The following is a 26,349-nucleotide window of genomic DNA, read 5'->3' on the forward strand; positions in this document are numbered from 1 at the left end:
CAGTGGAGGAACAGCAGCTATAGAGGTGCCAGAGACATACAAGGAGAAATTGAGTTGTATGGCTTCAACACAAGGCCTGAAGGGAAAGCTGCCATTATCCTTATATCGAGGTCATCTTCCACATAGCCAGCAGGAAGGCACCATTTTTCCTGTGTTGAGCCCTCCCCCTTCATGGCCAAATCTGAATCTGCATTGGTCAGGTGAACACCACTTGCTCTACTCTGATGATCCCCTGAGACCTTGCTGCACTTAACTCCTGTACCACCAGAAGCTTTTTCGGCCATAGGCAGCCAGCTTTGACCCATGCTTCAGTCTTCCTTAGGAAACTATCAAAGGTCTGCAGGCCCCAGGCAGGTCATGGCTGACCTCAGTGTGCTCTTTTGCTGAATGGCCCCAGGCTCATCACTGGAGCCAAATCTGAATATGCATAAACCTGATCAACAGCAAGAGCCCTCAGAACCAACACACCCAATGGCCAGTTTTGGACCAAGATGGAGTACCACCCGATTAGCCTCATAAGCAGCACACCCAAAAAGTGATCTTGGCAGGCACCAAAGCCCGCTGGGGTGAATTCCACACCATGGGGTCAGCCCCCACACAACAGCTTATACTGTGGCTATGGTCAATTCTCATAGCAAGTCAGCCTGAGGATCAATCTTACCCACTGATGTGCCAGCAGCAATCAAGGCTCAACTATAACAGGAGAGCACATACAGCCCACACAAGGAACACTCCTGGAGCACCTGACTCAGGTGACCAGGGAGACTGTGCCACTGGGCCCCACAGGGCAACTACTGCATAGAGCTGCCCTGCCAAGACTGTGAGATGTAGCAGATCTACCTAATGTATAGAAACAAATACAGAAAGAGGCAAAAATGAGACAAAAAACATTTCCTAAATGAAAAAAATAATAATAAAAAATAAACAACAAGACAAAACTCCAGAAGAACTAAATGAAATGGAGGCAAGGAACGTATCAGAGACAGAATTCAAAACACTGGTTACAAAGATGCTCAAAGGATTTAGTGAGAACTTCGACAAAGTGCAAATATAAAAATAGAGACAGAAAACATAAAAAGAACTGGTCATAAATGAACAATACAATAACTGTAAAGAAGAATACACTAGAAGAAATTAATAGCAGATTAGATGAAGCAGATGATCAAATCAGCAATTTGGAAGACAAGGTAGCAGAAAACACCCAATTGGAACAGCAAAAAGAAAAAACATTTTTAAACAAGGATAGTTTCAGGGACATCTGGGACAATATCAAGCATATCAACATTCACATTGTAGAGGTACCAGGAGAAGAGAAAGAACAAGGGATTAAAAGAAATAATGACAGAAAAACTTCCCTTACCTGGTGAAGGAAATAGACACGCAAGTTCAGGAAGTGCGGAGAGTCCCAAACAAGATGAACCTAAGAGGCCCACATCAAGACACATCATAATTAAAATACCAAAGGTTAAAGACAAAGAGAGAATCTAAAAGCAGCAGGAGAAAAGCAGTTAGTTACATACAAGGGAGCTCCCATAAGACTGTCAGTTGATTTCTCAACAGAAACTTTGCAGGCCCAAAAGGAGTGGCCTAAAATATTCAAAGCGACAAAAGAAGGGCTTACAATCAAGATTAGTCTACCTGGCAAGGCTATCATTTATAATTGAAGGAGAAATAAAAAGTTTCCCAGAAAAGCAAAAGCCAAAGGAGTTCTTCACCACCAAACCAATATTACAAAAAATCTTAAAGGTACTTACTTCTTTAAGGAGAAGAAAGGGAAAGAAAGATTAAAAATGTGAATAATAAAATGGCAATAACTACATATCTATCAACAATTAGTTTAAGTCTAAATGGATTAAATATCCCAATCAAAAGACAAAGGGTAACTGAATAAGTGAGAAATACATATTCTGCCTACAAGAGGCTCACTTCAGATCGAAAGGCACACACAGACTGAAAGTAAAGGGATGGGAAAAGATATTTCCTGAAAATAGAAAAAAAAAAAAAAAAAGCTGGGGTAGCAATACCTACCCCAAACAAAATAAACTTGAAAACAAAGGCTATAACAAGAGACAAAAAAGGACCCAGCAATTCCACTTCTGGGTATTTATCCAAAGAAACCCAAACCACTAATTTGAAAAGGAATATTCATCCACATGTTCATTGCAGCATTATTTACAACAGCCAAGATACAGAAGCAATTTAAGTGTCCATCAATAGATGAATGGATAAAGAATAAGAGCTACATATGGAATATTACTTGATTAAAAAATAAAATAAAATCTTGCCATTTGCAACAACATGGATGGACCTAGAGGGTATTATGCTAAGTGAAATAAGTCAGACGGAGAAATAAAATACCATATGATTTCACTTATATGTGGAATCTAAAAAAATAAATGAACAAACAAAACAGAAACAAATTCCGATATAGAGAAAATTTTGATGGTTGCCAGATGAGAGTGGGATTGGGGGATGAGTGAAAAAGGGGAAGGGATTAAGAAGTAAAAATTGGCAGTTGCAAAATAGTCATGGGAATGTAAAGTATAAGATAGGGAATATAGTCAGTAATATTGTAATAACAGTGTATGGTGTTAGTTGGGTATTAGACTAATTAGGGGGATCACTTTGTAGATTACATAAATGTCTAACCACTATGCTGTATACCTAAAACCAAAATGAAATAATATTGAATGTCAATTGGAATTGAAAAATAAATTTTAACTAATTTTAAATTAATTTAAAAATTTATATTATTTAATTAAATAATTTTAATTAATTGAAAAATAAAAATACAAGAGGATTAATGTGGCTACACCATCATGAATTACATTGTTTACCAAATTTGCTAAATTTCTCAACTCTGGTTGCAAAATGGAAGATTAAACCATCCCTTGTGTTGGTGGGCCAAATACTGGTTTGTTTGTATACAGGAAGTGGAATAAAGTCTATGCTAGCTATAGGTCCCAAAATTCTGGTCCCAGGTGTCCATTTCCAGACTAAAAGGGATGTTTCTATCTGCCAGAAAAACAATGGTCATTAATGAGGAATCCATTCTATACCTGCTCATAGATCCCAGTGTTCTGTTTTTCAGGTCCTCATCAAGAGGTTCAGAGTATTTGACCTCTTGGATAGGCCATAGTCGGGTCTCTTAAACTATCATGGCATTGAGTGCAGGGAAAATTATGAACTCTAGACAGCTGTTACATCTGGCCTCCCTGTATACAACTCCTTTCTTTTTCTCTAAATTCCGTAGTAGAGAATAGATAACTTAGCCAGCTCTGTTGGAAGTTTGCCAACACCTATTTAAAACAGTGAGAGGAGACATCTTAGTAACCTGAAAGGTTTAGGGGTGCCTCCACTGTTCTCAGGACTCTGCATTGAGGTATATTTTGCAAAATGACCCATTGCTCTTCATATTACCTCCTGCCATGTAGTCCTGCTCGAATGCCTTGATCTTTCTTTCTGATGAAACTAATCTACATTATGTTATAACAGAGAGCAAAAAACAAATGGGCAATACATGGCATGAATAACTCCATCATTAGCTTGGGAATTGATATAACTAAGTATAAGAGACAAGAGAAGTTATAGAATACTAACAACAGGCATTTATGGTTGACTATATGCCAGGTGCTATGCTATACATGTCATGTACCTTATGTGCTTCGTTTAATACAACAACACTATGTGGTATTGTCTCCAGTTAATGAATGAGAAAACCTAGGAGGCTTTTCAATAAATTGCTCAGTTACTAGTATGATAGAACCAAAGCTGAAGATTCATTGAACTGTTTCATTTTCCTTTCTACCCTACAGAAAGACTACATTTCCCAGATCTCCATGCATTTAGATAGGACCTCGTAATTGAATTCCCATCAATAGAATGTAGATGTGATACATGCCATTTCCAGGTTTAAAACATTTCATCCAAACTTCCACTTTCTTTTTCTTATTTGCACAGCTGGAAGCCAAGGATCCACTCCACCCTGTTTTCCCTCTCATGGACAGAGCTTGATCCTCAAGCAACTGCTTGGAGGAAAGCCTCTCAAGGGAGCTGACTGGCCTACATTACAAGTAAACCTTGGTTGTGCTAAACTTCTGACATTTCAGGGTTTATTTGTCACTACCGCATAACCTACCTACCCTGAGTAAAACAGCTAGATGAGTTGTAGCCAAGATTTGCCCGCAGTTCTGTCTGACCTCAGCCACTTTTAACTGCTTCCTTACAACTAGCACAGGAGAATCAGAAGAGAGTTATTTTTTATGTCTAACTCTGCCACTAACCTCATGTGGGATCTTTTGTAAGTGTCTTACGTGACTCAATTTTTACATTTGTCCACTGGGAATAAAAAAAATCTGCCCTTCCAACCCCACAAGTTTATTGCAAGGATCAAATAAGGCAATAGCTGTGAAATGGCTTGGAAAATAAGCATCACCTAAATGCAAGGAAGTATTATTATCTAACCTATTTTCCTGCCTCTGGTTAGGAATCTAGCCCACTGACCTTAGGGCTGGCATGAAACATTAGTCTTATATCCCTGTTTCTCTTATTCCTAACAGTTGTTCTTTTATTACCTTTAAATTATAACACAATCGTATGTTGCAAAAATAGTACGAGGAGTTTCTATACACCTTTCGCCCAGATTTCCTAATCTTTCTTATTTTGCCGAATTTTACATACATATTTATAATTTATTAAACAGCAAGTTGGAGACACTGTGTGCTTTACCACTCCAGGGAGAATATGAACCTGCCAAAGCCTCGATTTCAGCCCAATGAAACTGATTTTGAACTTCTGATATCTAGAACTGTAAGAGAATAAATGTGTGTTATTTTAATGCACAAAATTTGTGGTGATTTGTTACAGTAGCCATAGATAACTAATACAGTCAATACCCAAAATTTGGCAAGTGTCCAGATAGTATCCATTTTATCTATTTCTGTTCTCAATCTAATATCCAGTTCAGAATTATGATTTGTATTTAGTTGTCGTGAATTTCTAGTCTCTTCTAATCTGGAATCTTATATGGTCTTTTTTGACCCTGACATTTTTGAAAAGTATAGCTTTTTATTTTTTAGAACATCACTCAACTTTTGTCTGGTTGATAGTCTCTCACCCTTAAATTCAGATTATGCGTTTTGACAGGAATACAACATCTTTCAAGAGGTACATGATATTGGTTTATCCCAATATCAACAATGCTGGTTTTGATCACTTGGTTAAGGTTAAGGCTGACATATCTCTCCACTGTAAAATTATTGATTTCCCCTTTGTAACTGAAAAGTAATTTTGGGGTAGATATTTTGAGACTTGTCCTTATTATGCTTTAACCTTCAAGTTTTAGAATTCACTATGGTTTTCTAACTCCATAATTCTTTCTACATTCATAGTTGTAATTCTGTAAGGAAGATTTCCCTCTTCTTCCCTATTTATTTGTTTATTTGTTTGTTTATATATTTATTTTATCAGAATAGACTCAGGGATTCTTGAGATATAATCCACCACCATCGTTATTTATTTTTGATACTCAAAAATTGTCCCAGACTTGGCCAGTGGGAGCCCCTTCAAGCTGGCTCATGTGTTCTTTTGTCAAATCCCCAGCGTTCTCTGAATATTTTTTTTATTTTTGAAACAAGAAGATATTTCAGGTGCATCTGATATTTTCTCTGCAGAAGTTTGTTCTCCAAGAAATCCTGGTTTGCCTAGGAGAAGAATGGTATTTAGAAACCAAGATCTGGGTAATCTGCATGTTCATTGCAACTGGTATGTTACTACTTCTCTAGGCTCTCTCAGTGGACAAAGCCAGGGAATTTGTGTAAAACCATGAGTCCAGTTCTAATCCAACATACATGGTATGTTTCCCCTCTCTATTTTTGTAACTCTTTTTATTCAACTGTGAGAAAACTGGCTCCTATTGTCCTCAATGTATTTTCTCATTTGCTCAAGCCTAATCTGCCAATTACAGGTCAATATTTATTTACATAGGATTGAGGGTGGGGAGGGGGACAGTAAAATGCACAAATCTTAAGTGCACAATTTGATGAATTTTGATAAATGCCAACATTTACATAACCTGCACTCCTATTGAAATATAGAACATTTCCATGATTTCCATTGCCTGAGCAATTTGACACCCTCCAGACATGACCATCTTTCCATTTTATTCCCTCATAAGTTAGTTTTGCCTGTTTTAGATCTTAATATAATTGGAGAAACTGTGTGCACTTTTTTTGTTTGTGTCTGGGTTCTTTCTTCAGCATAATTGTATCTTTGAAGTTAGTTCATATGTATATCAGGAGTTTGTTCCTTTGTGTTACTGAGTAACAACAAATTGTATAAATTTGTTTAATCATTCTACTGGGATGAACATTTGGGTTGTTTCCAACTTGGGCTTATTATGAAGAAAACTTTTTTGAATATTTTTGTACAACTCTATGTGTGGACATATGTTTCATTTCCATTGAGTAATTGCTTAGAAGTCTAATTTTTGAGTCATAAGGTAGGTCTGTAAGAAACTTTATAGGAATCCACCAAACATTTTTCCAAAGTAGTTGTACCATTTTTCATTCTTGCCAGCAATAAATGAGAGTTCCATTGTTTCATCCTTGTCAACATTTCATATTTTCAGGTTTTTTAATTTTAGCCATTATCGTGGATTTGCGATGGTATCTTGTTGTGTTTTTAACTTGCATTTCCTGAATGAGTAACATTTTTGAGCACTTTTTTATGGGTTTATTGCCTTTTGAATATTTTCTTTTATGAGTGTCCAAGTCTTTGTCTCATTAAAACTGTTTTCGGTCCTTTCTTATTGATTTGTAAGAATTATTTCTATATTCTAGATGAAAATCATTTGTGAGATAAACATTTTACAAATATATTCTCTCAGTCTATGGCTTTCCTATTCATTTTTTTAAACTATGTCTTGACATGAGCATAAGTTTTAAATTCCGATGCAGTCTAACTTATTCAATTTTTAAATGGCTGTTTTCTGTGTCCTAAGAAATCTTTGCCTCTAGGTTGTGAAGTGCTTTAATGCTAGAATCAAACAAATTTTTCTCTCTTAAACTCAGAAGTCCAGGAGCCCAAATAGACTTCTTTGGTGAGTAAAAGGATTTTAAAGGACATCGAATAGGTAAGGGACAAGAACGTTGGTTGGGGTTCTTAGAATTAAAATCTCAGGACTAAAAGCTCCTATCTCAAACTGAATAAACCTCACATGCAATTGATGGAGCCTAGAATAGAGTCATCAACCAGACTGAAACCACTTGCAATCTGAGGAGACTCAACAGAACAGCCATGGCCCTTCCCATAATTGCAAGAATTTGGGGGAATGAGTTCAAGGATGCCAGTTTGGAAGTCTGCATGTTATTTGAGTCACTTCTTCCAATGAACAGTCTGTCTGCTGAAGAAGGCAGTTTGTAGGGTGTGGTTCTGGGAGATAGTTCCACAATATAGCCAGGACATGTGATGTACCCCTTCCACCACATTGTTTCTTTCCTTTTTTCTTTCTTTTTTCTTTAGCAATCATTTAAATATTTCATAAAATTTAACATCAAAGTTTTGAAAAGGTATATGGTAAAATATATCCATTCACCTTTACTTTTCACAACAGATAATCACTGTTACTAGTTTCTTACATCACCTTTAAGAGATTTTTAATGTATTTATAAATATGTAGTATCTCCTTCTTTTTTTATATAAATGGTATCTACTGTCTACACTGTTTTGCATCTTGCTTTTTTCAATCAATATGTCTAAGAGAGTTTTCTATATTCAGTACACAAAGGTACTGCTCATTCTTTTCTGCAGCTGCATAGTATTCCTCAGTATAGCTATCCCATACTTTATTTAATCAGGTGCTCATTGATGAATATTTAACTTTCCAGATTTTTGCTTTTTTGTTCAAATACTGTTTCAGTGAAAATCCCTGTATGTATATTATTTTGCACATCTGCAACTGTAATTATAGAATAAACCTCTAGTAATGAAGTGGCTGAGTCATACGTATCTATGAAATTTTGATAGACACTGCCAAATTACCCTCAATAGGAGTCATTCCAGTTTCTACATACTGGTGATGTATGATAGTTTCTATTTACCCACCTTGATGCCTAATCCAAGTATAATCAATCTTTTGTATTTTTACCAATTTGATAAGTAATAAATGGTATCTCAGTGATTTTTAAATCAAATTCATATTATATGAGTAAGGATGAGTAAATGTTTAAAGGATATTTACATTTCCTTTCTTTTGTACTTTTTTTTTTTGAGTTTTGTTATTGTTTCGTAGGAGCTTTATATATGTTATACCCAATATTTTTTTAAAAGCTTGGTTTATCGAAGTATAAATTATGTACAATAAGATCCACCTTTTAGTAGAGCTGTCCTTTGTATGTGGAAGGCCTTCTAACTAGGAGCTACATATTGGCATTTCGAAGTACTTTAAAAAAAAAATCTAGCTCATCAATTGCAACAAGAGAGTTCTGGGAGCAGGTTACTTTTAGGCCAAGATTTTGAAGGTCTCGGATGTACATGCAGTATATTCAACAGAAAGAGTATAAGCGCTGGACTCTGACTACCTGTTCAAATCCTGTCTTTGCGCTATGTTAAACATGTGACTATGTTCAGATTACATCATCTTTTTGGGTCTCAGTTTCCTCAAAGATAAAAAACTCTCAGTGAATCAAATCCCATCGGATAACAGTGAAACCACACTATTTAGTGCTGATACAAACTGGGTGATTTATAAATGTTAGCTTCTCTTTTCTCTCGTAAAAACCAGTCACTAAAGACAACTTGCCCCAAGGCTACAGAAGGGTCAGAAGGGTATTGTGTGTGTGTGTGTGTGTGTGTGTGTATGTGTCTCATCCCCAACCATGATCTCAGGTCTTGCTGGAGTATTAACCTACAAAGAGGCTACTTATGTTTCTGTTGCTAGCTTTCCAGCTTGGCACTCCTAGAATCAGGTTGAAAGCTTCCTGAACTAATAAAATGGGCTCACGGGGAAAATATTAGATCTGTTTAAGAGAAGACATTCCAAGAGTGAATAATAATTCCTTTTTCAGTAAGGACTTACTCAAAACCACCTTGTCAAACCCGTTCTTCTGCCATGGTGATTACTGCCCTACCGGCTTCCTCCTGATATTGAGACCTGTTGATTCAACAGTCTTAAAGGTTCAAAAAAGCACTTGCTCTGTCTGACTTATTTCACTTGGCTTAATATCCTATAGGGCCATCCATGTTTTTGCAAATGACAAGATTTTGTTATTTTATATTGCTGAATAATATATATGTAACACATCTTTATATAGTCATCTGTCGATGGATGGCCAGACTTCCAGTTATGAAATAAATAAGTCAGGGGGGATGTAATGCATAACAATGGAATATAGTCAGTAATATTGTAGTAACTATGTATGGTGACAGATGGTTACTAGACATACCTTGGTGATCACATCATATGGTATATAAATTTAGAATCACTATGTTGTACACCTGACACTCGTATAATATTGTATGTCGAATATGCTTTAATTTTTAAAAATCCAAATCAACCCTAAAAAAAGGAGCTTGTTTCCCAGGCTCTAGGACCTTGGCCTTTTCTGTTCCCAGCAGTGAACCCTCCATTTACCGTGAGGGAGGCAAAACAATCACAGCAGAACTAATGAATGATTATTTCTTCACCACTCAGCCAGACAAAAACGAATGGCGTTTGCTGCCATCCTGTAGGTGGGCTTCCTCAGTGTTGTGCTAGTGTTGTTCTCACTTGCCCAGGCTACGTGGCAAAAACCTTGTCTCCAGGCATTGGCCTCGGAAAGCAGCAACTAGATCACCTCTCGATTGATTTCACTTGCAGGGTACAGTGGAATGAAAATTAAGTAAAGTCCTTAGATGGACTCCCATTCCTCTCACCAGTCACAGTCACCAGACATAGACATAGCTAGGTTTACACTCACCTGGGAGGCCTGGTGTGAGCTTCTACAACTGGTGTACTATGTCCTGCTGTTATTTCCAAATAGAAAGATCAAGTTTTAGCATTTCAGTCCACTTCATGGCAGTGAGGTCTCAGTTCAAAAAGAAAAGTTAGGGGATAAAGCCATAATGGTATGTCCCTCCCCAGTGAGGCATCTATCAACAACAGATCAGCCCCCTCTGAACTGGAAATACAGCTGAGAGTACAGAGGCAACTAACTCTGGGATTTAGCCTCTCCCCAATATCTCAGGGCCCTGAGGTCTGGGAATGGAACTAAGATTTGTAGATTCTGAAGAATGCCTAATAAGAGTCAGCAGCTAATGATGGCTGCAAAGTGAGACTGAAGTCTTTTGTTAGAAGGAAGAGGAGAAATGCTTCTGAGTTCTACAGTTCATCTCTTGTGTGGCCATGAAGAGGCCTGGAAGGATTTCCGGATGTGGAATTCAAGAGATCTGGATTTTTAGTATGGATTCTTATTACTGACAATGCCAATGATATCCACAAATTACTGCATGCTTACCATGTGTCAAGTGCTTTTATGAGAAATATCTTATTCAGTCCTCGCAGCCACAACACTGTGAAATAGATACTATTATTGTCCCCATTTTGCAGATGAGAAAGCTAAAATACAAAGAAGTTAAGCAACTTCCTCAAAATCAAAGTGATAGTTTGTAGTATTGGGATTCAAACACAGGCATTTTAGATTTAGAACTGTGCTCATTATCACTACATTGCTTTTTGATGAATTTGTCTTATCACATTTCTTACCATATAATGCTATAATTGCTTTTTGATGAATTTGTCTTATCACATTTCTTACCATATAATGCTATAATTGCTTTTTGATGAATTTGTCTTATCACATTTCTTACCATATAATGCTATAATTCTTTGTTTAAATGCTTATCTCCCACATTAAACTTGATGGTGGGCACAGTGTGTTATTTATTTTCTATTGACGATGGCCAATACTGACTTGAACACTAGGTGGATGCTCAGTAAATGTTTGTAAATAAATATTGAATGAATAACCGAATATTACTTCCTTGCCTTAGCCTTGAGGAAAGATATCGAAGACTCGAGGGGTGGTGTAGGTTACTAAGGCGCTAAGAACTCAAGTCCTCTGATGGTGACAATGGAAATTACTACTATAAATGCGATGGCAGCAGCTGTACATGCTATTTTTGGTCTGAAATGCTTTTCTGTAATTCTTTTTTGAAAACAGTACTCCCTCAACTCTTGGGTATTCCTCCCTTGCTCCCTAAGGTTTGAGTGGGACTATTAATTACAATTTCCCACACATACCCACCCAAGCAGGACTCTCTACCCATGCCTGGCCATTCAGGCCCATCCCTGGCTTTTGGCACTGTGGTGCTAGAAGAATGGAATTTGGAACTATTTAAGGCTATTTTACCTGGATGCACAGAGGAAGCCAGTTTGCGATGTGAGTGGATGAGGTCAACGTGCAAAGAGAAGCAGACAAGGAGCTGAGAGACGGAGAGAGGAAAAGATTGAGTAACATTATTTGAGACCCTGGGACAATCATATCTGAAGATACATCTACCCTTATATGTCTTGGCTCTCTGAGCCTCTACATTCCTGATTTGCCTAAGCTATTTTAAGTCAGTTTCGTCACATGTAACTAAAAGAATTATATTTAATAAGTACTTTATAGTAGGATTTCCAGATATAGAAAGAAATGCATGGGACATACTTCTCCTAAAAATTATTGTTTATCAGAAATTCAAATTTAATTGGGGGATGTCCATCGTCCTGGAATTTTACAAGTGTGTTTTATACATCAAGTAGTGGGGAGAAATATGTAAGCCATTCTTAAAGGATTTACATTACCTTTAGACAAAGGGGATGGGAGAAGGTGAATCAGGGCTAGTTCTGGGACAGAGGCAGCAGAGTTTGCAAGGAAGAAGTGTCTGTTCCTGTGGATTCGCTTTGGGCGGCAGATTGAAAGGTTCATTTAAACAAGAAGTGGAGGCTCCTGGGATTTGATGGCACCTGTCTATTCTCTCAGTTGGATAATCTTGGAAATAGCCACCTGGAAATTAATGTTATAGAACAGAAAGAGTTTGTTCACCCAGTGCTAGCAGAGCCAAACATTAAACACGAAGAATTGCAGTGAACAAATACTGACTATTTTATTGATGAACAGCACTATCCAGGAGAACTGAAAGTTAACGCTCAAAAGACTGAACTCCCCCATGCTGTGTGTGTAGGTTACAGATTATATAGGGCAGGGGTCTCCAACCTGGGTGTGGACCAGTACAGTCCATGGTCTACTAGGAACTGGGTTGCACAGCAGGAGGTGAACGGTGGGCAAGTGAGTGAAGCTTCATCTGTATTTGCAGCTGCTCCCCAGCGTTAGCATCACCGCCTCAGCTCCACCTCAGATTATCAGGCATTAGATTCTCATAGGAGCACCCAATCAAGGTGCCAAAAAGGTTGGGGACCGCTGAATAGGGCAAATCACAAGACACAATGGGTTAAGAGTTTGGGGTCGTGCTAGGAGATAATTAGAGGTGAGGTAAGGGTAATAAATCATTTTTTCAGGTCCTGAGGACAGTTTTAAGGTCTTTTCTGGAGTCCCTTGGTCTAGTCTCATGAGAAAGTAGCCAGGGAATCATTCCACCTTAGGGCTCAAGAACTGAAACACAACTTAGGTCGAGATGTATGAAAAAAAGCTCTACTTCATTCATAAGAGAAACAGATTAAAATTATGATACAATGCCATTTTTAACCTATCAGATTGAAAAGATGAAAAAGCACCCTCAAATATAATATAAAGGAGAGCAATCTAGCAGTATTTTTCAAAATTACAAATGCAAAGCTCTTTAACCCTGTAATGTCACTTCTAGAAATTTATCCTGCAAATATACTTGTATATGTGTGAATTAACCAGTTACTGTAACATCACTGTAATAATAGAAGACAGGAAACAATTTAAGTGTTCATCGATAGAGGAATAGTTAATAAATTGAATTGTATCCATACAGTGAAATACTATGCATTTGTAAAATAGAACTGAGAAGCATAAATTTATGTTTCCATATGCATAGTCTCTCTCTGGAAGGACATGGAAGAAACCGGTAACAGGGCCATGGCTGGGGAACATACTTTATTGTGCTTTTCTAATTTTGCACCATGTGTATTTATTACCTATTCAAAAATAAATAAATAAAATACATTTTAAGTATAAAATACCTTAAGAAAAAGTGGAAAACATAGATGTGTTATGAAGTAGGTCACAAACATCATTAGCATTTAAGATACCACATAAGAGTTTAAGGGCATTTCAAGCTCAGGAGAGCATTGGGGATTTTGACCCTAGAAGGAGACAAATAACATCTGATTGTTCTTAGCATTAATAATGCCAAGATTTACCACTGTAATAGGGCAGTGAAAGCTTGAGAACTTCATTGTGCAGTTAACTTTTATTTTAGGGCCAGGAAGCTTTAACTTTGTTTAAGTTGTTTTCTCGTCTGAAATGTGAATAACAGGGTTGTTGAATAGATTAAGTAAAGTAATGCATTTAAAGCACCTAGGACACAGTAAACATTCAAATAAAGTAGCAATTATTATTTTGGTTGCAATTCCACCAATAGAGAATGTGAAACAGAAGAGTAAAAAAAAACCCTCTTCCCCAGTTTCATTTTTGGAGTCTGATAGATCAGGCTGGAAGTTTGACCTTGTTGCTAGAACAGGTTATATCTGTAGACGTCACTTCTATCAATTTCCTCCTACGTAAAGATAGCTAAGTTTTGCGGAAGGCTTAGTATGCACAGACATGTCATTAAACATTTTACAAGCATTTTCACATTTAATTCTCCCTTAAACCCCACAAGAATTATTACCCATATTTTTCAGATGAGAAAACTGAAAAAACAGCACAGCTAGCAAGCGGCGAGATAGGACTTGAAACGGGTTTCTACTGTCTCACGATGTTAATGAGACTCAAAACAGACACCATGTCAAACGGCGTGCACCTGGATTTATTGCTTTAACAAACCTATTATTTCTTAAGTAAGCTTTCTCTGTCTTATTTAACGTTTAATTCCCTTTCCCAGATTCATTTTTTCACTCCGCATAACTTGGCTCCATCTAATCTACATATTGACTTTATTATTCTGTCTTCCGTAACTCGAATGTCAACTCTTTGAGGACAAGGATTTTGTCTGTTTTGTTCACTGCTGTCTTTTCAGCATTTACAGCAGTGCCTGGCACGTAGGAGGTAGTAGACATTTGTCGAAAGAATAAATAACAAGCTTCCAGAAATATCAGGAGCCAATAGAAAATGCTCATGAATTGAACCTCGTAGGGTCCCTTACTTAGTACCCACCCCTCCTTTCCGCCTTCCTATAGGTGAGAAGAAGAAAGGAAACGTCCCGCCCCTCACTCGGCCGCCGTCGCGGGTGAAGCCTTCGCAGAGCCGCTGGGCAGGCGGATTGGATGACTAGGAGGGTTTCTGAAGTCGCCTTTGAAAAGATTCAGAGGCGTCGGCGCTTGCTGTGCGCGTCATTTCCGGCGGCGCGGCGCGGAGTCGCCAACGGTCTTCAGAGCAACATGCCCAAGTGAGTAGGGGGCTGAATTTAGAGGTGTTCGCTGTCATTAATTGTGGCCCTGTGAGGGAATGCAGAGCGGGTTCTGGCTCCTGAAGCCTCTAGGGAAGCGAGAGGATCTGGGGCAGGGGGGAAGTCCCGGGTTCTAGATGCCCCCTTTAGGGTGTAGATGTCGACTCCGCGTATGCAACAGAAAAGTCTGGTTTACGTCAGAACGGTTAGTTTGACGTCCACGAATCGTGACTTGTCCTTTTATTTTCTACCTTCGATGAACAGCACTTCAGTGAATGGGCATCTATTAACTGGTTGTCATCTCTTTTTTCTACTTTTCACTTTACAGGTTTTATTGTGACTACTGCGATACATACCTCACCCATGACTCTGTAAGTGGTGGTTTTTTTTCAGTTTCTAAATACCTTGTATATAACAAGTTAGATTTTTTTTTTTTAGATGTAAGTTTGTGCTTTTCATACTGTTGAAATTTAAGTGCTTATTGCTTGGAGAAAACAATCTAAAGTGTTTATTTTTCTACCCTTCCTGTAACTGCCTTCATAACTTGAAATTCTCAGTCTTCCAGCAGTCGATATTTTTATTGGAGACCCAAATAATAAAGCTTTAGCAAGTTTGAAGATGAGAAAAATGTATGACAAGTAAAAATTCCAGGAAAATGTCCTAAAGTTCGAATATTAAATTGTGTCAAGGCCCTCAAATGTTTGATTAAATTGGAAATAAATGCCTAAATTTGAAACTGAGTAATTTGATTAAAAACTAACAAATAGGGGATCAAATATATGGTAGCTGAAGGAAACTGGACTTTGGGTGGTAAACACACAATAGACAATACAGATGTCAAGTGATAATGTACACCTGAAAATTATATAATTGTATTAACCAATATTACCCCAATATACAATTTTTAAAAACTAACAAAATAATAACAGCATCTAAGATCATTTGTTTCCTGTGTGTCAAGCAGTGTTCCAAATGTTTTATATGTATTATTTTGTTTAATGCTCATGATAAGACTATGAAGTTAGTATTATCTCCATTTTACAGAGGAGGAAACAGGCAGAGTGCAGATGAATAATTGACTGGATGTTACAAAACCAGTAAATTGTGTAGAGCTGGTAGATGAGCCTAGGCAGTCTAACAACAGAATTTCTATGCCAGTAGCTCTCAAACTTTTTTTTACCTCATGCTCCCTTTACACTCTTAAAAATTACGGGGTTGTAAAATAAAGAAAATTAGGTTATGTGAGTTGTGTCTATTATCATTTGCTGTATTTGAAATTAAAACTTAAATACTAATTCATTTAAAGTAACAATAATAAACATGTAACATTTTAAAAGGGAAAAAAATTAGTATGACTGTAATATCTGACTTCATGTAAGGCAGTTGGATTTCATCTTCTGCATTATAAATATTGCACTATGTTTCGGTTAAAAAGGTATATAAAGAATCCAGCCTCTCACATGTATGTGGGGTTGAAAAAAAGAGAAGTTTAAAGCTAATAGCCTTTTTAGATCATTGTAAATATTCTTTAATACTTTATATTTATGCACCAAAACTCAACACATGGTTAGTTGCAGTGTGGAATCTGAAACCACATCATACTTTCATACTCAGTTACATTAAATTTCACCAGTCTGTCTTGAGTAGATCTTTTGCCATGCATGATTTTGTAACATGCTTTGGTCATTTGGAAAATACTGGTTCACTTAGTTATGCAGGTCTTCCAAATGTTGACGTGTTTGATTACACAATATAAAATTCATTCTCTAATGTTCTAATCTAATCAGAAATGGCTTTTAAGTATTTGGAAACTGACAAGCTCTTGGTGGCAGATAAGATTTTCTAAATTTCTAGTTTTTGTTTGAAAAGTCAAATTTTCAAGTACTACCAATTACTTTCCTTGAAGTAACAGGCTCACTTTATTTTTGAGAAATCTGAATGATCTGTTGTTTGTTGTTCTTTCAAATAAAAACGATGTTCCATCACAGGGGTGGGGAGCACAACATAGGGACTGTAGTTAGCATTAATATAATGGTTAGGTGGAGAGCCAGAGGGTAGAAAGAGTAATTAGGGGGATTGTTTTATAAACTATATAAATGTCTGACCAATGTGCTGTATGCTTGAAATTAATAAAAATTTTTAAAAAGGCAACTGGGAGAGCTTACAACTTGAACAATTGCATGCCTGCTTTTCTTTGAAATATTTGGCATTCAGCAGAAGTGCTTCGTACATACTTCCATTTTGTCATCCAGAATATTTAAAAGAGATGAACTCAAGGGTTGAGATTTAATAAAATGGGTAATTTTACTGCCTCATCAAGGACAGTTGAGTGATATTGGCTTCTTTTTCCCCCTTGACTGCATGATATTGAAAAATACAGTGATCACTATTGCATGGGTTGCCATTACCTTGATTTATTCCAAAGTGCCATGATTTTGGCATTATTAGTGCAAATGTCAATCCAGCAAAAAATGAAAGTAATGTCTTAGTATTATTATGAACCTACTTTGACCTTGCAGAACTCCTGAGAAGTGGGCCTAAGACACCCTTAGGTATCTGAGCCACACCTTGAGAACCACAGCTCTATACTTTGCTGCTTTTGCAGAAATCTGATTAAATCCGAATTCTTGATTGTGTCTTGAATAGTAGCTACAAAAACTTAGCCAGTGATGTGATTTCTGTGTTGCCACTTCATTTGGATGTAGTTTAGCATTAATAGATTTGTGGAACATGTAAGTAGGGTAGTTCTTCATGAAGAAATAATAGTTAAAGGAGACTCCTCCAGTGAATTGATATTGGCAGTAGCTTGGCTATAGATCTCCATTCATTTTTTTTTGTTTTGTTTTTGTCCCTAACCCCCTTTCTAACTCATTTGGAGAGTCTTAATTTTCTAAAACTGTTAGTGAGAGGGCTATGCCTTTCTTCCCCTTTTCAGCACTGTATTTTCATATACCCACTCATCTTTCTAATGCCTGAATTCAGAGAATTGGAAAGTATCTCTTTATAATACGTATTTCTCTATGAGGAACATCAGGAACCCTCGTAATACTGTTCTAACATGATACCTTGTGAAAATAGCATGAAATTTCCATAGTGAGTGAAGCAGTTTCCTGTGGTGGCCTTTGAAACATCAAACATTCAGTGCAGTAACTTTGAAACTTTTACTGGTTCTGAGGCATGATTTTGTTTTAAGGCTTGAGGTGTCATTGTTGTAAGCATAGTGTAAGCAGTGGCTTGGGAGCCAGGGAACAATATTTTGAAATGTGGACTACTCATGTGACGTCTGCTGCCACTGAAGCAATCGTTGGAAGAGAGGATAAACCAAAAGATCATTAGGCAGTCTTGGGAGCATCATAATGAGATCTGGATTTCAGGCAGTCTTGGGAGCATCATAATGAGATCTGGATTTCAGGCAGTCTTGGGAGCATCATAATGAGATCTGGACTTCAGGCCTGGGTTTGCTGCTTACCAGCTATGTGTTTTGAGACAGGTCTTTGAGCATAAATAGAAGGTAATAATCTTGTGACTTTTTTCCTATAAATTTTATTGAATTATAATTTATGTTCAATTAAATGCCCACTTTTTAAGTGTACAGTTTGATGTCTTGTCAGATGATTACAACTTAATGTATACATCAAGATGTAGAACACTTCCATCACCTCAGAAAGTTCTCTTGTCTTCCTTTGCAGTCAATCCCCTACACTCCTGGCCCTGACTGATCCGGTTTTTATTTCTTGTTTTAAAACCTCATGTGAATGGAATCTTATACTCTGGGCTTGTATATATGATATATGTCTGATTTGTTTTGCTTGGCATGTTTCTGAGTTTGTCCATATTGCATGTATTTTTGATTTGTTCTTTCTGATTAATATTCCGTTGTACCATGTACATGGGATTTTCATGAAGATCAAGACACCGCTCGTAAAGTACGTAGCGTGATATCTGGCATGTAGTAAGTGTTAAATAAACATTAACTAAAAAATCTAAAAGGTTAATCATGTGGAGTTTATATTATGTCAGAATTACCCCAGTAATTCTGTTAAAGAAAAAAAGATTAGTGGGCTGGAGACAAAAGTCTGTATATAATTCATATAGATTCTCTATTCTAGACCAATAATCATTTAAAAGAATATATGCTCATAAACAGTGTTATTTAAATGTACATAAGGTGTATTATTTTGCCATAGAATAATCTAAAGCAAGCATTAAAATGGTATTGTTTTAGATCAGGGGTTTGCAAACTTTTTTTTAAGGTGTTTGTTAGATTGTAATTATTTTAGATTTGTGGACCATGTGGTCTTCGTTATAATTACTCGACTCTGTCCTTATAGAGAGAAGACAGGGACAATACATAAACAAGTGAATGTGGCTGTGTTCCGATACTTTTTTTACAAAATCAAGTGGCTAGCCCATGGGCCGTAGTTTGCTGACTCCTGGTTTACATAATAAATATAGTCAATAAATTACCATAGTACATGGTTGGATGATGTTTATGAGTGACACATTAGCACCCAGCTAAAGCTGCTAAAGGTGGCCAGGCCACCTATATAAAGGTAGAGCTTTATAAAATTTCTAGTTTTGGAAATTTGTTTCTGTGACTGATACAACCTTTTTGTTTTACAGCCATCTGTGAGAAAGACACACTGCAGTGGTAGGAAACACAAAGAGAATGTGAAAGATTACTATCAGAAATGGATGGAAGAGCAGGCTCAGAGCCTGATTGACAAAACAAGTATGTCTCAGTCTCTTGTTTTGATGTGGCAGAATGGTCCCATTCTTTCTTATCCCCTCTCTGTTGTTTTTCACAGAAACAGCTCATTCTGAATGATAAATAGAAGCATTCTGATGTGTTGGATGAAAGAAGTGGAAGGTCATTAGTTTCCCAGGGATATAGGATTGCATTAATATTAATTTTTGAGGTTAGAGAAATCTAGTATTGGTTAGACTGGAAAACAAGGCAAAGAAGGATGAATTTTTTAATATTTATTGACACAGAACAGATTTTGTAGCAAATTTATGTAAAACCCCCTTTATATGATCCATAGTTTTTAGAACCATTTTCCTATTAAAATAGGAAAAGGTTGGGGTGGGTTTATAGCTCTCTTCAAAGAGTTTGAGATACTTTGAGTTTCTTATTCTTTGTAGTCCTGAAAAAAATAGCTAGTCAGAAAAGAAGTAACCTATGTGACAAAACAGTTTGGATATGTTTCTGACCCATGTCATACATACATACCATAATCTTTGTTTCATTAAGAACTTTTTGTTGTTAGGCTAGTGTTGCATTTCTATGTTAGATCATTCTGGTATATTTGAAACATGACCTTTCTTTATCCATTGTACTCAGCTGGCAAGCAAGTGTGGACTTTGTAGTATGATTTTTTTTAAAAGCAAAAACTTATGATTTCGAATGTACTAGGAAGACCTATTTAATGAATGAACCTTCCATGGCCACACAGCCAAACTTCCCATTCCCCAGCACCAACAAGTCTTGTTTAATTTATACCAGGGTTTTCAAGCTTAGCACTATTGATATTGGGGCTGGATAATTCTTTGTTATGGGGGCTGTCTTGTGCGTTGTAGGGTGTTCAGCAGCAGCTCTGGCCTCTACCCACTAGATGTCAGTAATAGTTCCCAGTTATAACAACTAAAAATTTCTCCAAGTGTTGCCTAGTATCCCCAAGGGGTTGAGAACTACCAAATACCTTCCTCTACTCCCTTTATACCTCCTGGATTATTAAGCAGAAAATCTCAGACATTGTGCCTTTTTATTTGAAAAATAAATCATAATCTTTTTTTCTCTATTTGAAAAAATATTAAAAATTTCTTCGCATCAAAGGTTAGCATTATATTTGGGGTGTTTTTTATTGTATGTTTTTTTTTAGTATACAGCAAGAGAATTTAGGGTGACTAAACTTTTTTGATGAAGCACTTTTGGAGAGAGGAGATAAGACCTCAGGGACAAACCCTATGATGTCCATGGTTATGTTGATATTGAATCTGTTACTGAGCCAATGGCTTAGCTACTCCCTCTTCAGTTTTTACAAGCTGTGCTTTCACACGGTGTGGGAGGTACCTTATTAGGATATGATCTGTTATAGACCACAGGCTCCATTCAGAGGCATATGAATAGCTCTTCGTAAATCTCCACTCTAGGTTATTCCTTTTGATATGGTTCTTATGAATTATCAAGTGATTTACTTGAATAATTTGACCCCCTTTGCACTGCTGAGGTAGAGTGGAGTTGGGGAGTAGAGTAATAACTGGGTTGTAGACTGCACTGAACTGGGGATTACATTCAGGAATAGACTTTATGAATGCTTTTTAGTGTTTATTTGGGACTCCTTTTTAAAACCAAATATAAATGATCTTCAGTTTCTTTTCTCATTTATGCCTCCTTGTCTGAAAGAAAAATTAAAAGTTGATTATATTGGACATTTTTTAAGAGCATAATCACCTTCGGGGCAGGCTCTTGCTTTGAAATTTGTTTCTTTCTCGTCTCTTAGCTCAGTGCATTAATTTCAAAAATGGTAAACCGAATGGTATATTATTTTGACTCAGAATAGTATATATAGTAAAGATCAAAGTTATGAAGCCTGATCTTTGGACAAGTATCACACATTTTTAAACAGAACTTTGAACGGCTTGAATTGGTTATAAACCACATCTGCAAATTAAAGATGACTGTCTCTCTTTGGTAAGACCTGTTGATAGGTGGGAGGTTTTCACTCAATCTTCCTAGTTATTTCAGCCATAAGAATGCTAACTAAATAAAAACAGGTTAAAAACACTTATCAGTAAACCAGTTAATTGCAAATTTGTCTGGTGAATACCTAAAATTGATTTAAAAACTTGAGGCTAGAATGTAGCACTTTTTAGAGTAAAATAATTGGGACCATTAAAGATTTAAAAGAAAGTAGTTATTTTTAGTAAATTCTTATTCACCATGTGCTCATTTTTCTTCCTTTCTTTAAAGCTGCGGCATTTCAACAAGGAAAGATACCTCCTACTCCGTTCTCTGCTCCTCCTCCTGCAGGGGCAATGATCCCACCTCCCCCCAGTCTGCGTAAGTTTTTTAAGTCTTTATCTAACTGGGCAGATTGATCTTGTTAGATTATCTCACAGTTGGCTTTCAAATGTTCATTGAATGAATACATAGTAACAGAAAACAACTTTAGTGGTATAATTCTGAAGTATCTTTAGTTACCTTCTAATTGCATTATTAATAGGACATTCTATTTGTGGCATCCCAAGTGGGTTTGAGACAGATTGAATGGAAAGCTCAAAATGTACCTGTGATTACATGAGCTAATATATGAAGAGGTATTGCCAAGTACATTAAATTATTTACTGCTATGAATACAGCTCTGGAGGATTGAAGTAGCTGATAAACTACTCAGTTTTTCTCTCTTTTCTATATTTATACCAACATTTATTCCTTGCGAAAAACAAGAACTGTCTAGTTGAAAGTGGAGTGGATCAAAGGCTTTTCTGGGAAGGTTGGTTGTTTTTGCATGACAAACAGAAGGAGATTGAGTAACTAGGCCATAAGTTCTTTGGCTTTTCCAGAAGAGTTTAGATTGAAACTGAACTCAGGGACCTAAACTCAGTCCTGTAAGTAATCATGGATATAAACATAGAAGAAAGTAGACTGTTTATAATCACTGCACACTAATGCAGGTGGACCACTAATAAATAGCCCACCAAACTCTTCTTGGACTCCCACCATCCTGGGACCTGGTGAGGCCTCAGTTCACAGCAGCTCTTTCTTAGATCACCTCTCTCTCCTACTCTATCCTGACTGGCTGGCACTCAGCTCCATTATTTTTAATAGTAGAATAGCCTGTAGTATGAATGTACCATAATCAATCTCACCATTTTCTTATTGTTGAACATATAAGTTTTAAATTGTTGCTACTGTAAATGATACTGTCAGGAATATTGCTGCATATACATCTTTGTATTTTCAAAGAATCTTTTAAACCTGGTTTTTGATTTTTTTAAAAAAGATCTGGGGGTGGCTCCATAGTGTAGTGGTTAGCATGTCTTTTTACACACAGAAGATCCTGGGTTTGTGCCCCAGGTGGAGCCACGGACCACATACCTCGAGTGCACCAGGCCCCCTGAATGCACCCAGGGATGCCTGACCCAGGGTGTGTCTGGCTCTGGGTGCGCCAGGCTCTGGGTGCACGCCACGAGTGTGTGGGAGGAGATGGCCCACCTTTAGAGATCCAGTTCCTAAGGGGAAACAGCAACATCCATAGGTCAGGGGTGGAAGAGTGTGTGGGGGGCGGGATTAAAGAGGGGAGAAAAAAAATCTGAAATTAGGTACTTGTGGCTTAAGTTCCTATACTTTTTATCAGGAGCTCTACAGATGGTATAATACCCCCTTTTAAAAAATTAAAATCTTGGAATTTTTTTGACCTGAGGAATCCAACTGTATTTTATACTTCTCTCTTGGTAGGCTTGATTTTGCTTTTCAGTCATAAAGTAGCTAATGTTTTGGGCATGTTGATTTTTATGCATCTACCGTTATAAAAGAGACCATAAGAAGTTTATTGTTAACATTGTTTGGACCGGATCATGAGACCTTATTAGTTTCATTAAGAAAATAAATTGTTAAGGTATAAGCATATGCTAACCTCAGGCCCCATTCTTCATTTCAGCGGGTCCTCCTCGCCCTGGTATGATGCCAGCACCCCATATGGGGGGCCCTCCTATGATGCCAATGATGGGCCCTCCTCCTCCCGGGATGATGCCTGTGGGACCTGGTAAGTGTGAAGCTCCTTTTAGAATGCCCCTTTGTTTTAGTTTTCCATTTAAATGGAATTCTTATTGAGCTGTCTAAATGTATTATTGCAACAAATTAAATTTGGTGAATCTGAAATGAGAAAGAAAAAAATACTTGGTTTTATCAGTGTAATTGGATGCTATCCAAAGACATTGTGGTACTAAAAGCAGGATAAGGCTACCTCTTTTTCTCTTCTCCCTCCCTCCCTCCTGTTTCCTTGCATCCTCCTGACTTTTGGCCATTAATAATGAAGAGAAAGATAGATAAGCTTGTTCCCCTGGGGGAATAAAGGGAACTGTGTGGCTACTTTTCTCCGATTTTGATTTGGAGCAGAGCTACCTCCCATTGCTCATTTAATCTTAGAGGTTAGCTTGCCCAAATGAGTTTATGAAAAGGCCTTAGGCCTGATAGTTGGTCTTTTATTCAAGAAGTGGAAAAAACTTACACCTCAAAGATTTTATTTTAACATAAACATAAATGTACATTAATTTGCAAATTTTTCTGATACATGGTCAGGGCCTTTGCTTTGAGAACAAGTCCACTGATCGGAACACGATATATTTCTTGTAAAAATCAATAAGCCATACCCATAATGCATCTTTTACCAACTTTAATTTCATTTTCTGTGAAGTGATCTTGTGAGGCAATCTAGTTTCAATCTTTAATGATCGTCTCACCTACTAAATATGTGAGCGCTTTTGGGAGAAGATTTGTCTGAGTCTTGCTAAGTAGTAACTTTGTTTTCACAGAAAGTTTTTTGTTTTTTTGTTTTGCACTCATGTCATTGGTTTTCAGAACAGTTAAATTATGTAATTAGAGTACCGATGCAAGAAGTCTAGAACTCAGCTGGTAAGACAAGGTACAAAAGTTTAGAGTAGCTTCCCAGCCAGAGGCATTCAGTCCACTAGCTGGGTATCATTTAGAGGGATGGGAGAGTATAGATAAAAAGAGTTCCTGCCTTACTGGCTTGTGAACCCAAAACACAATCAAAGTGACTTAGATGGCTTTTTTTGCATTCTTAAATCAGTCATAAATTCAAATTCCTAGAGGAGTTGGGGATATGGTGAACTGGGAATGCATGACTCATCTAAAAAAGGCTTCTAGAACTCAGCTTCAGCCTATAGTTGACATTTGAGAATGCAGATTGGTGTTGCCAATTTTCCTGAGTATTTTGTTGTTGTGGTTGTTGTTGTTTTTACCGGGATAAAATAATAAGATTATGGGATTTGCATTAAAAGAATTTAGCAGTTGGGGGTGGGCATGGATAAGAATGAGTGAATAATTGTTGAAGCTGGATGATGGGTACAAAGATGTTCATTAAACTCTTCCTATTCTTTTGTGTGTTTGGTTATTTCTATAATAAAAAGTTGAAAAAGGAATCTAGACTTACTTATTAGTAATTAGACTTATTAATTGCCAATATTGGCAACTGATTAAAATTAAATGTGCTATAGAGACCAAAGAAAACAAGTTTTCAGGTGCCTTGTTTTCCATCTTTGGTTTAGGTCAGTTTCCACTAAGAAATGCTAAATACAGGTTATGATGGGTTTTTTAAATAAGATATTTAGAGGTTTAGTATTATTCTCCATTCCTGTTAAAATTAATCTTAAAAACAAATTCTGTACCTATCGGATTTTGTGTCTTTGCATATACTTGTTTTACTTTTTGTGATAAGGCTATATTCAGCTTTGAGTAGTCTTCTTGAACCATTTATATAGCAAGCCCTTAATCGAAATGATTTAGTTAAAAATAAGTATGTAAAATTTAATATTTAGAAAGGAGATATATAACATGAAAATCATGAAGCATAATAATAAAATGAATACCTGTGAACTCACCACCCAGCTGAAGATGTAGAACATTACCAATTCCATGAAGCTGCCTGTGTACCTCCCCAACCTCCACCTTTCTGCTTGCCTTCCCTCCCCTGGCTCATTTATTTGGCTGGTATATTGATGTGATACTTTAAAAAATTCATTAATAGTTTCAAAAATGCATTAGAAAAATCAGATTTTGTGTGTGTGTGTGCTAATTGTTATAAATCACATTATTGCCTATTATTTTTCTTGACTTGAGCTAAGTATGGTTACTAACAGGTTCTCAGCATGGGCCTCCTGCTCACCTTTCCTACAGCTCCGAACAAACGCTTAGTGGTAAGATCGTCCTCTGTGCCTGTGTACATTCATGAAATTGCTCCTGGCTTTATGGTGGATAGAACTGATTAAAAGAGCTGAGTGAATAACATGTGACCTGTGAATTTCCTTGAGTAAGAAAAAACGTCAATTTAGGGAACTAGTATCCCTGGTGGTTTCTGGAAAGCAGTCTATTAATAGTTTCCCCCTTGTTATCATTATGATTTCCATATGGTTCTTTTGTTGACTGTTCTGTTTTTTTTTTTGTTTGTTTGAGAATGTCCAAGTAATTTAAAGATGTGATGAATTTGTTGCGTTTCTTCTGTTAAGTATGTCTTTTTTTCCAGCATTTTGCAGGGTGGGGGGCTACTTTTTTGTCATCAACTGAAGTTCCATCAAGCTCTCTCACAAGCAGTATTTTCTTACTCTTGTTTTTCCTTTTCTTTGTTGTGTCCTGCAGCTCCTGGAATGAGGCCACCTATGGGAGGCCACATGCCAATGATGCCAGGGCCCCCAATGATGAGACCTCCCGCCCGTCCCATGATGGTACCCACTCGCCCAGGAATGACTCGACCAGACAGATAAAGAGAGAGGGGCGCCTCTATCTATCAGTTTTATATTACTTGTTCTACTTCACCAGAAGATTATGGTGCTGTGACTCTGGATGTTTTCTAACAGCATAACAAGGAAGGCTTGCTCCCTCTTCCTGTCAAAGAGAATAGTTTTGGAGTGGAGTAGTGGGACAAAAAATGCAATTTTCATTTGTATTGTGAAATGTGGAAATAAAATTGTCAACTCTTTTAGTTAAAAATGTGTTCCCTTTTTTCTCCTCTCTGTATTCTTTTTGTATTATAAAGAAGATGAAGCATTTTA

The 26,349-nt window shown here is 37.0% G+C and overlaps 1 protein-coding gene across 1 annotated transcript; it reads left to right on the plus strand.

Annotated features, from left to right (window-relative positions):
* The first annotated feature begins 14,446 nt into the window (after positions 1 to 14,446).
* On the plus strand, positions 14,447 to 26,349 carry SNRPC (small nuclear ribonucleoprotein polypeptide C). Its single transcript, XM_016146943.2, has 6 exons — positions 14,447 to 14,556; positions 14,885 to 14,927; positions 19,180 to 19,288; positions 21,530 to 21,619; positions 23,220 to 23,324; positions 25,937 to 26,349. The coding sequence occupies exons 1-6, from the start codon at positions 14,549 to 14,551 to the stop codon at positions 26,059 to 26,061; spliced, it is 480 nt and encodes a 159-aa protein (XP_016002429.1). The 5' UTR covers positions 14,447 to 14,548; the 3' UTR covers positions 26,062 to 26,349.

The sequence above is a fragment of the Rousettus aegyptiacus genome, unplaced genomic scaffold, assembly GCF_014176215.1.
Source record: "Rousettus aegyptiacus isolate mRouAeg1 unplaced genomic scaffold, mRouAeg1.p scaffold_m13_p_1, whole genome shotgun sequence".
In the NCBI taxonomy this organism is placed as follows: domain Eukaryota; kingdom Metazoa; phylum Chordata; class Mammalia; order Chiroptera; family Pteropodidae; genus Rousettus; species Rousettus aegyptiacus.